At 46.3% G+C, this 12,409-nt stretch overlaps 1 protein-coding gene across 4 annotated transcripts in view; it reads left to right on the top strand.

Moving 5' to 3' along the window:
* TTC28 (tetratricopeptide repeat domain 28) overlaps window positions 1–12,409 on the top strand; it is a 430,868-nt gene that overhangs the window by 270,736 nt on the left and 147,723 nt on the right. For all 4 annotated transcript variants that reach the window (XM_054006401.1, XM_054006400.1, XM_054006402.1 and 1 more), the window contains 2 exons: window positions 2,849–3,121; window positions 6,198–6,328. In XM_054006401.1, the coding sequence (XP_053862376.1) occupies window positions 2,849–3,121; window positions 6,198–6,328 (404 nt within the window). The remainder of the gene's footprint in view (window positions 1–2,848; window positions 3,122–6,197; window positions 6,329–12,409) is intronic.

Here is a 12,409-nt window from a genome sequence, read left to right as displayed (position 1 = left end):
CTGGAAAGGAACGTACCATATTCTAGGAGCAATCACACTGCAGAGAGACTATCCCCTCCCTGCTCCAGGACGTGATGCTTCTGTGTCAGCAGCCCAAAGCTGTGACGGCCTTTCTTGCTGTCTTATTGTCTTGCAATTTCGTGTCTTTGTTGCTGTCCAGTCTGACCTCTAAGTCTCTCAGCATTACTGCTTTCCATGTGTCTCCCTTCCACTGACTCTTGTGGATTATTTTTGCCTCATTAGTATTAATCATTGTTATGCTAATGTTCAGAAACCCCGCTCAGGATGTGACCCCATTTGTGCTGGGCACGGTACAGATACATACCAGGGTACGGTGCCTGCCCCACAGAGTTTGAGAGAGAGAGAAATAACCGCAGTGGGTTGGTGGGGAGGGAAATAAATACCCATAGACCTGCACACACACCTCTTTGTTTTTGCCATTGTTCCTGTGGTAATAAACAACCTAAGTGCCAATTACCCCAACTGTCCCTGGGGCTCTCAGTGATTTCTTATGGGCTTTGCTGCAGAGGGAGTTGAAGGAATGACTAGTAGGCTTTTGGCTATATGAACCTCATTTTCCCAAGCTGAATCTCACTTTGTTAACCTGACTGCATTTCTAACCCTTTTAGGCCCTGTTACATGAAATCTCCCTGCTCACAGGTGTTCAGAACCTCCCAGTTTATGTTCATTGGTGTCATTTAATCCCCAACTCCCCTTCACATCATTAACAACATCATTCAAGAAGATCAGGCCGAGCACAAATCCTTTTTGTATCCTTCTGAACGTGTCCCCCAAACTTCAGACAATGCCTTTATTATTCTTTATTGGTTATAGTCCTCCCGCGGTTGTTCAGTCCATGTAAACGTACTTATATACAAGCTACTTTGAGCTAATTTTTCAGATAAGATCTTGTGACCTGGGATATCCACAGAGGTAACATTTACTTCACTCCCTTCATCCACTCTGATACTTTGGTCACCGAAAGGTGACATGAGGTGTTCTTGTAACTCCACGGCACTGTACATTGGTCATGGTGCTGTTACCCCTACGGAGTTACAGTTTTCTCCTTTCATAGTCAATTCCATTATTGTACTAGAGATGGAAGTTACAGTCAGACTTACAGGGATAGTAATTGGTAGGATTTCTTTCATTCAGAGCTCAGAGAAGAGCAACAAAGAGCAAAGGAGCTGGAAGCATTGAGTGACTTCTGAAGAAAGATTAAAAGTTAAATCTCTTTAGCTTGGCTCACGACAGGGTATGCGGAACTTAAGTTTGCAATACAGATAGCTGAGGCCAAACCTCTCCTCCTACAATAATACCACTCTCCTCCCTCAGTGAGTGGCACACCTTGGACAGGTGATCTCTGCTGGGAAAGCCCTGGTTCCAGCACTACTTTCACAGTGTAATGGTTCTCAGTCTGCATAGTACTTCACGTCAACTTTCCACCACAGACCCAGCACAGGCTATGCTGTTCCCCCATCTGATTGTAGTGTTATGTTACACGTGGAACAGCTCACATGACACGCTCACTCTTAACTCTTTTTTTCCAGGAGCAGTCTTCACTTCCTTTTGTTTCTATGGTCTTTCCTCCCTGAACCCCTCCCCCGCATGGTGTGTTACATTTTCTAATTAAAGCCAGGTCTACACTTCAGACCTATATTGGTATAACTACGTCGCTCAGGGTTGTGAAAAATCCACAGCCCTGAGCAACGCAGTTATACCAATTTAATCCCCTCCCCACCCCCCCGTGCAGATGTGCTACGTCGACGGGGGAGAGTCTCCCGCTCTAGCAGATGATGCTGCGTCGATGGGGAGGTGGATTAACTATGCTGACAGGAGATGCTCTCCAGCTGGCATTGTAGCGCTTTCACGTGCACGCGAAGACAAGCCCTCAAACTGTAAACTCCTGATGGCAGGGCCTGTCTTTGTACTTGTTTGTACAGTGCCTTGCACATCAACAGCACTGTATAAATAAGAGTTAATCTGTACATGCTTGTGGCTTCCTCTGCATCGTCTGCCATTGGCCACTGTCAGAGACAGGATCCTGTATTACACAGGAACTGCAGTACCAGAAGAGATCATCATCTTATGTCTGTATTTATCCCCATCCCTGACTGGAATGTCACTCATAACATACAACATAGACAGCCTGTTCCTCTCCTCAGAGGGCTGTTAAAATGCTCTCTGCTTGCTGTACATACAGTTAATAATTGTAGGCAGAAATAATGAAAGTATGGCACAAATGGCTTTCTCAGGTTGCCATGGTTATGTTGATTCAGGCGAGAGCAGCCTTGTCAAGAAGTGCAACCATCCTAATTTTTAAAAATTACATTTTAACACCGTATGGTTGCCTAGAGAGCTGCAGATTTTAAACCCCAGCTTTATTATTGTCCTTTAAGGGACATACTATGGCAGGCTTCATGGGACTAGTAAAACAATTTAGTATAACTGCACTCCAGCAGCAGTGGCTATCCTAGGTCCAGTTTGGCCGCTCAGCATAACACCGACAGTCCAGGGGCACCTGATACTCCTCCTTGTTCTTGTGACCAGTTAAGCCGACCTGAAGGGGTTCCTTGTTGTTGAGTTGCTGCTTTCCCTTTTCGGTGGGTTTATCCCAGTTAATTTTCTTCTTCTCTCTTGCTCTTGATGTGCAAAGTGCAGGACTGTGACACCCAAATAGCTGATATTTCTAGATGTGCCATTGAATACATGTTACAAAACAGCCGCATGTTACAAAATTCATGTGTCACTTTGTCATTCGCCTCTCATGGGTGTTAATGGACTGACTTCAGGATGCTTATGTACCTTTGGCCTGTTGAGTAATTCTGCCTTTCCTTCCTTATTTTAGAGTCACTCGAGCCAACTTATCAGCAACTTCAGAAGATGAAGCTGGACAAGAGCCCCTTTGTGGTGGTATCGGTGGTTGGCCAGGAGCTCCTGACTGCAGGCCACCATGGTGCCTCTGTGGTTGTGTTAGAAGCTGCCCTGAAGATCGGCACTTGCAGCCTGAAGCTAAGGGGATCCGTGTTCTCTGCTCTGAGCAGTGCTTACTGGTCTCTTGGGAACACAGAGAAAAGCACCGGATACATGCAGCAGGACTTGGATGTAGCCAAGACATTAGGTAGCGTTCTCATTTTCACTCACTTAATCCCTGGTTTAGTGCTGAATTGATATAAATGGATCAAATTAACAAGAATGGCAGTGGGATAAATGAAGGGAAGCATCGTTAGTGCTGAAGCTGCTGCGCCGTTTCACAGGCTGCTGAGCCACGCAAACAATGTTCTTTCTTACAACAGAATGTGTGAGGTGGGTTATGGGGATCCCAGGTACGTGCTAACGGGACACTCAAGGGATTTCTTTGTGGCATCGTGTGTCTGTGAACTGGCTTTTCCCCTCCAGAGACTTGGGCACACAACTTTCATTAGGTCATAAACGTAACAGTAAATCGTTTGCAGGGTAAAGTGAGGTGTGTGCTCAAATAATCTGAACTACTCAGGGCTTGTCTACACTACAAATGCTTTGCTGCCATAGTTAAACCAGTCTAGCTATGCTGGCAACATGACCTAGTGGAGACACGGCTTATACTGACAAAAGTTCTGCTTTTGGCTTAATTGAACCACATCCCCCAAAGGATGTGTCATGGCAGCAGGACTATCTTGCTAGTATAACTGGGTCTGCACCAGTGTTCCCTCTAAGCTGCGCAGCCGCGCAAGAGTCACTCAAGTTGAGCTGCGCACATCCAGCAACTTGTGTTTAGGTGCCCCCCCCTCGCTGCTCTGCTGCTCCTGCCCTTTGCCTTGTAGCCCCTGGACAGCTGTTCCCGGGACCCTCCTGCTTGCTGGGGGGGAGGGGTGGAAGGGAGGTGCTGATATCAGGGTATCCCCTTGCCCACGTACCCCATCTCCGCAGAACGGGGGAGGGGCAGACAGGGATCAGGAGTTAGACGGAGCTGCTGGCGGCTGCTGTGGTCTGAACGAGCCTACAGACTGGTGAGTGCCGCTCTGCTTAAAGAGACAACGCATGGTCTCTCATACACTTCTCCAGAAGCCAGCACACACACACACTGTGTGTGTGTGTGTGTGTGTGTGTGTCTCTCTCTCTCACACGCGCGCACATACACACTGTCTCGGTCTCTCTCACATGCACACACGCTCGCTCTCTCATGTGCACGCTCTCTCTCTCTCTCGCACATACACACAAACACGCACACACACAGTGTCTTTCACACTCACCTCCCAACAGATACTTGTGTTGTTGTTATTGTTGGTACTTCCTGCAATGCACATATATTCTCTGTAATTTTATTCTTTCAAAGTGCTGTTGTTTTAGTTTTTTGACTGGTCTGTGCATTTCATATTTTTATTTCTCTCTTATGCTTAAATTTAATTCTTTGAGTAGTGAGCCCTAAAATGCCTAACTTGTCTTGGCTGGAGTAATCCCTATGGTAACTTTTAAAAAATATATATTTTATCTAGGTTTTTTGTTTCTACTGGTGGCGCACATACACATTACCTCGATATTGGTGCACATAAAATTCATTCCACGCAGGGATGGAAAAAATTAGAGGGAACATTGGTCTGCACTAGTATTTTTGCTGGCATCGCTGTGTCAGTTAGGGGTGTGGTTTTCTCCCCATCCCTACCCAATAGACATATGCTGGCAAAAGTTTGTAATGTGGACTAGGCCAACGGCACCTCACAGGATTTTGAAGTAGTTGTAATAACTCAGGAGAGAGACTGGGGCATCATTGTGAGCCGCTCAATGAAACCACTGCTCACTGTGCAGTAGCAGTCGAAAAAGCAAACAAGATATTAGTGTTCACAGGAATTTGATGGAAAATAACAATTAAACCCATTATGTAAGTCAATGGCATGCCCTCACCTGAAACAGTATGTTCGTTCCTGGTTTTCCTATCTCAAAAGATAAAGCAGAAATAGAGAGGGTTCTGAGGTGGGTGACAGAAATAATTAGAGGCCTAGAATGACTGTCATATGGAGAGATATTGGAAAAACTGGGATTGTTTAGTTAGAGTGGAGGCAAATAAGAAGGGAGATGCAAATTGTGCAGAGCAATAAACAATGCAGAGGAGGTAGATTGGACACTGCTATTCTGTCCCATAACACAAGAAGGGAAATGCAGTGAAATTGAAAAGCCACAACTTTAATACTGGTAGAATGAAATACTCCTTAGCACAATGTATACTTAACTGGTTGAGCTCACTGCTACAAGATATAATTCAAGCACAGAGCTTAGCAGAACCCAGAAAAGGAAAGGCTGAGAGCATCCACAGTCACACTGGACAGGATTGAACATAAAATCTTGGCAGGGATAGAATTTCCCTCTTTTGTGGTTTCTTAAAGATTTCTCTGAAATATCTGGCACAGACCCTTGTCAGAGCTAAGACACTGGTCTGATGGTGAAATCGCCAAGCACTGTGGCACAGTTTGACATGGCTGTTAGTCTCTTCTCCAAAGTGGTTCAGGACTGGACTAGCGAGAGAAAGAACAGGTCGGGAGGGAGGGACATTGGCAGAGATGGAGATGGAGGGGCTGACTGGGAAGATCCCTGGGTAAAGGTTACCATGCCAGGTGGGATGTACTTTATTTAGGGGTGCTATAGGCCCAGATTGGAGGGCATTGCCCGCAGGGTGTGGAACCACAGGGGTTGGGGGTGTCACTGCTGAAGATCAGTGGTTAGAGAAGTTGGGCGAGCTATGTGAGGACTCTGAAATGGAATAGCAGGTGTGCTGCAGGGCAGGACTGGGGGCATTAGCAGAGGTGTGGGGGAGTGAGTAGGGGGTGTTTGCTGAGAAAGCTGGCCCAATGCTTGTCAGCACTATGCCTGGACCAAGCCTGTCCAATCCAGCCCTGCATTTTCATGGACACAGATTGCTCACATCTTCAACAACAAGTAAACATGAAAAAAAGTGAGGCTGTTACCAAGGTGTTAAGCCAAAGAGGGGTCTAAGGTTACATTAAAGTGGAGTCTGGGAGTTAATTTGGAGAATTGTCTGCTTCCCTCTTCAAGGACTGGGAAGAGAGGAGAACTTTGGCTGCGTACTGAGTCTGTGGCCAGGTTTGGTCTGAACTTGGCCCTCCCAATGGAGCATCCCTTGCATGATGTGTTCCACTCTCTTGGCTGGACTCTTCCAAAGACCCTTCGTTAGCTAACTTTTGTTTTGTTTGCATGTGACTCAGGTGACCAGACGGGAGAATGCCGAGCTCATGGGAATCTGGGCTCCGCATTCTTCTCCAAAGGAAATTACCGGGAGGCCCTTACTAACCACAGACATCAGCTGGTGCTCGCCATGAAACTCAAGGACAGAGAGGTAGGAACCTTGCTAAATAGACTGGATTGGGAATTGGCACTGTGTGGCTTTCTGGAGAAGCACAGAACATCCCCTTGAGATCCCGAGAATTCCTGCCTGCCTGCCCCTTTGCCCCTCTGGGAAATTTGAAGTTATGTAACTTCTTGTCCACCTGACATGTAACATGACACTTAGTCCTGCCCTGAGTGCAGGGGACGGGACTAGAGACCTCTTGAGTCCCTGCCAGTCCTACGAGTCTGAGATTCTCTGATTGCTATTATGGAGACAGCATGGTCCAGTGGATAGTGCATAGGCTTGTGCATCAGGAGACTTTGGTTCTGTTCCCATCTCGGCCTGTCTCTAACCTGCTATGTGACCTTGAGCAAGTCATGTCACCTCTCTCTGCCTCTGTTCCCTCCCACACTTTGTCTGTCCTGTCAGTTTAGACTGGAGACTCTGTGAGGCAGAGACTGCTCTTACTATGTGTATGCACAGCACCTAGCACAAAGGGCCCTGGCCTTGGGTGGGGCCTCTAGCTGCTACTAATACTATTCATTTGGAGTGCACTAGCATGCACCATGTGCTATGCACTTTCCATCCATGCAATACAAGACACTCCCTTCTCCAAGGAGCTCCCAGACTTAATAAAACAAGCAACATACAAAGCATGGGGGTAGGAGGGGACAGAAAGCATATAACAGTTATATGTAAATAAGCAAGTATGATTGATTTAGCAATCCAGAAAGAGTAAAATGATTGCAGTGTTGGTGTTGCTGGCTGTTATTTACTTCATCTGAATCTCCTTGGTATTTACCCTACAGCCTCTCAGGTGTTAAACTGGGCCTTCTGCCAGCTCAGAGGAGCGTACTGTATGCAGGCTAAGGGATCTTTAAGGAGTGCATGTCCCGAGAGCTAACCTCTGTGAGTTCACTGTAAGGACAGAGGCATCATTTTAATGTACTTTCTGGAACAAAAGATTTTGTATCCAATAGTTCAGGAACTTACAGTGAGCGTTTACAGGGGGTAGGATTGGGGGGAATTGAAGGGAGGTTGAGGGTGAGTGGATATGTTTGAAGGCAAATTGTAGGTGAGAGGGCATGAGTGTGTGTGAGATTGTGTTTGAGGCCAGGTTTGAGTCTGTGAGTGGGGGGAAAGGGGTGTGTTTGGGGCCAGATATAGTTGAGGGTGTAAGAGTGACCATACCAGTGCTTGGCTGTGAAGCCCCATTTTAGGTGGCTGCCAAGTTTACTGATGTGTAAGCTGTTAGGAAATACATCCTGCAGTGGGTAGTGGAGGATCTGTGGTTGGGAGCAGGGAGCTGCCAGATAATTGCATGATTATTTACCATCTGGAAAATTTCCCCAATCACTTTCTGATTCCCTGTTTCCGTTCACACGTGCCTGGGAAGCTGTTACCCATCCTCTTTTTATAGCTGTGCTGACTAGGGCTCCCTGTGCGTTGTAAGTGGCCAATCTACATATCTGCAGCTCTTCCTGGGGTATTTCTCAGCAGCCCCATGGGCTCTGCAGGGCTGACCCCAGAAGCTGATGGAGATGTAAGGAAGAGCGGTGTGAGGAGGACTATGGGCAGATAGTGATGCTGATTGTTGGAGGAGGGAAGCAGCTGCCACCTGGATATCAGGGGGAAGTCTAGGGCCTGGTGTAAATGCTAATGGAACCACAGGGTGCTAAAGGAGGTTGGAGTTGGAAGTCTCTGAAGGTTCCCCCAGTGAGTGAGCTCAGGCTCCCAGCCTAGTAGTGCCAGGTGCCCAAAGCCTACGTATGCTCCAGATGTTAGGTAGGCTGCTAGGACAGCTCAGTGTCATCTGGAGTTACACAGCCAGTGGCCGCTACCTAGAAATGTATGTACTACATTCACCACATACACGGGAGCCTGCCAGGCAGGTTGGATTTCCTGGACTCTGATGCAGAGCTCATGTGAGGGATCGCAAATCTTGAACCTGGGTCCCCGGGTCCCCCAGGCAGCCTCAGGCTGCAGCCACGACCCAGCAGCAAGCAGGGAGTGTGGGCTGGTGGGTCCTAGCTCACCATAAGTGTCGCCCACAAAGCTCCCAATTGGAGATGTCCAGCCTCTCCAATTGGCTAAGACTCACCCTTTCAGCCAGAAGGAAGCACAGGAAGTTATCCGAGTAACTAGGTGATCCCTGGCTTGCTGCTACACTGGACCTTGCCTTCTCGCCTGATTCCTGAGTCCTGCCTTGTTCAGTTCCCTGCTTCTACAGTCCATCCCAGGCTACTGACTCCAGCTTTGATTGTTTGCTTGACTCCCAACTCTGTCTCTGGCTCAGACCTCTGGTTCCTGGTGCTGGATTCCTGCTCTGACCACTAGGACTGACCGCCTAATTCTTGGTCTACGACAGCTCCTTCACTGGGTTTTATGTTCTATTCAGAGACCATGGTGTGAATCCGAGTGAGCTAATGGCTGGCCTTGTAGCTGGCTGAGTGCTGGAAATGGGCCCTCCACACTTCCAGAGCAACGTACTGACCAGCCCTGATACTCACCAGGAGCACTGCCACCCAAAACAAACAAAAGGGCATAATACAGAAGCAAAGCCCAGACGTTGCTGACTGGTGGGGAAGAGAACTACATCGGATGTGTACACTTTGCAATATTGGGAAAGGGCTCAGGCACGATGGTGAGGGAGGCCATGTCAGAACCTAGAGAGCTAGAACACAGAGTAGCTCATCTGAGAAGTGATCCTGAGTAGCGAGTGCTGAGTGCTCTGTTTCATTAACATTAGGCCAGTAATGGAAACAATTCCCAGAAGCTGAGCTGGGTGGGTTTTATTTTGTCTGAGGCTAATGCCCTGAATCCAAGAGTGTTTTGTATTGAAACCCTGTGCACTAGAATTCAGGGGAATGAAGCTTATTCACAATAGTTTTCAATTTATGACACATCTGGGTACATAATTAACCGTTACTGACAACAAATGGCTACTTGGGTTTGTGAGAAAGCTGAGCCTCTTGGATTTCCTGTAGGATGTAACCACAGGAAATTAATTTGGCGCTTTCTGATGACATCATTTTGACCACAGAGCTTCCTCTGAACACAAAGCTGTTTTTCTTGGCCTCCGTTGCAGACATTTTTAGAACATGAATATTATTCTAAAGTTGCAATGGTGTTGCTGTGAATTCCACTAGAAGGCAGTTGTGTGTGTGACTGTATGAGGTAATTGTTTTACCTCCAGCTGTACAGGGAATTGGCTTAGAAGGTAAAAATGCTCCTTTGTACCAGAGCCCTCTGTCCTCACAGGGAGTATTGGCTTCTGAAGCCTCTGTAACAATGAGTGCACCACAGACTTCTGCTAGATCCAATAGCCCATCGGCCCAGAAAATAGTTCCAGGGGGCTCTGTATCTGCAAGATCCAGGGCCTCTCTCTTCTCCCTGTAATCTAGATGTCAGGAAAACTTCCATCAGCTGACAGGGGACAGGTGGGCTAGTGAGATGGATGAAAGATTTTTCTCCCTGGTGATGGAAAATGTACAGTAGCTTCTTTAGAGAAGGAGAGAGAGTTTGTGCAGCTCCTGTTAACAACAGTGTATATTGTGACCCGTAAAGTGCAGGGCCTCTTCCCCCTCTAAGAGAATGTGTTAGCAGATGATTCTGCCTTTGGAGGTGGCAGTGTGTGATAGGAGAGGGACAAGCTGGGGTTAATGTGGTTTTCCCAAACAGACACATGTAAGAGTGTGTATGTGTGTGTGGTGGTTTTGTGTTTGTTTTTTTAAAAGGCTTGGCATTAACGTGTCTTCACCAGCATGCACCCAAAGAGACGTCAGGAATTAGAGTGGACTAGAAATTAACATGATTCCAGGAGACCCTCAGATGGAAACTGAAGAGAGAGCAGCAGGGGATTAACATGACTCCAGCATTGCCCCAAGAGATACCAGAGCAGTGAGCATGGTTGTGTGTTCAGGTGACTGGGATGGAAGCAGCCGCAGGTGACTGGAGTCTCTGTTTCACTAACCCTGTCCTAGCAGGATTCAGATTCCCAATGTAAAAGCAATACGTAATGGAAAGTGTGAAGGAGTTGCTTGTGGTGTGTAGAGCTCAGTACTTTCCATTGCCAGTAATGATACTGTATCTATAGCAGGTTAAGAATCTGTTTGGCTACCAGCAGTTTATTTACCTCATTAGTGTTCACGAGGAGGGATTATATCTGCTATGGCAATTGAATAGACACCAAGGTAAGAAGTGAAATTATTGCATGGCCTTGTGTTACTGCATCATCCTGGTGGCAGGTGCCTGCCCCACTGGCTCCCCAGCCAGGTACACTGGGTGGTCCTGACGGTTGTCTGGAGTTTCCATGGTTCCAGTTGAATAAATAAACAGGTGCCACATTTGTCTTTATGGTGCTCAATCTGAATTTGAGTCCCACTCATGAGGAACGGACTCTCTTTAACAACTAGAAATCCCCCCCACTATTTGGACAATTACACAGGATGCAAGTGTCTGAATTACAATCACTCAGATTATAGGAACAGTGTCTCTTTCTGCTGCAGATGAAAAGGACATGGGTTTCAGAAATGTGATGTTACAAATCTGTCTCCCCCTGTAATTTAAGGGTCTCAATAATTATATCATGATTTACCAAGATCATCAGAAACAATTATAAAGTCTCTTCTGGTCCTGTAGCATGGTTAGGTTTGCCTCTCAGCGTTCATTTCTGACCTCCACTTCAGTCTGCCAGCCATACATACTGTGACTAGAGATCACAGATGAAGCAAACTTCATCAGGGAGGTTTGGCTGCAACTGGGTGAAGTGAGGTTAGATAAACCTGAAAATTGCTGGCTCTGATTCTGCTGCTGGAGTTGGCCCGCAAGATCAGGTGAAATCAGTTAAGACCCAGGCAGACTGCAAAAAGCTACAAAATGATCTCTCAAAACTGTGTGACTGGTCAACAAAATGGCAGATGAAATTTCATGTTGATAAATGCAAAGTAATGCACATTGGAAAGTATAATCCCAACTATACATATAAAATGATGGGGTCTAAATTAGCTGTTACCACTCAGGAAGAGATCTTGGAGTCATTGTGGATAGTTCTCTGAAAATATCCACTCAGTGTGCAGCGGTAGTCAAAAAAGTGAACAGAATGCTGGGAATAATTAAGAAAGGGATAGATATTAGGACAGAAAATATCATGTTGCCTCTATATAAATTCATGGTATCTTGAATACTTGTGTGCAGCTGTGGTCGCCCCATCTCAGAAAAGATATATTGGAATTGGAAAAGGTTCAGAATTAAGGGCAACAAAAATGATTAGGCGTATGTAATGGCTGCCGTATGAGGAGAAATTAATAAAACTGTGACTTTTCAGCTTGGAAAAGAGAGCTAAGGGGAGATATGATTGAGGCCTATAAAATCATGGCTGGTGTAGAGAAAGTAGGTAAGGAAGTGTGGTTTACTACTTCTCATAACACAAGAATTAGGGGTCATCAAATGAAATTAATAGGCAGCATGTTTAAAACAAATAAAAGGAAATATTTCTTCACACAACACACAGTCAACCTGTGGAACTCTTTGCCAGAGGATGTTGTGAAGGCCAAGACCATAACAGGGTTAAAAAAAGACCTAGATAAGTACATGTCCATCAATGGCTATTAGCCAGGATGGGTAGGAATGGTGTCCCTAGCCTCTGTTTGCCAGAAGCTGGGAATGGGCGATAGGGGATGGATCACTTGATGATTCCCTGTTCTGTTCATTCCTTCTGGGGCACTTGGCATTAGCCACTGTCGAAAGACAGGATACTGGGCTAGATGGACCTTTGGTCTGACCCAGTAGGGCCATTCTTATGTTCTTATGAAATACTCTTTGTAGGATTTATCAAGAGAATAAAAGATTTTAAAAGTATAAACAGTCTGTAAATCAGAAACTGGGCAAACCCTATTCACCCTGCCTTGCCTGCTTGGGCATTGTGTTTTTAGGGTTCTGGAATAAAGAATTAGAGGCCTCTGCAGTATACACCCTGCATCAGTTGGATCTTCAAAAAGACGCACAGTAGAGAAAAGTTGGGGTGGGAAAACTAGAGCAGCCAGGATAATCTAGCAGGGCAGTTATTTATTTCTTCATCGCATTCCAGAG

Source organism: Malaclemys terrapin, chromosome 16 (assembly GCF_027887155.1).
Source record: "Malaclemys terrapin pileata isolate rMalTer1 chromosome 16, rMalTer1.hap1, whole genome shotgun sequence".
In the NCBI taxonomy this organism is placed as follows: domain Eukaryota; kingdom Metazoa; phylum Chordata; order Testudines; family Emydidae; genus Malaclemys; species Malaclemys terrapin.
Note: the sequence above shows the minus strand (reverse complement) of the source record. Positions and strands in the feature narration are given on the sequence as shown.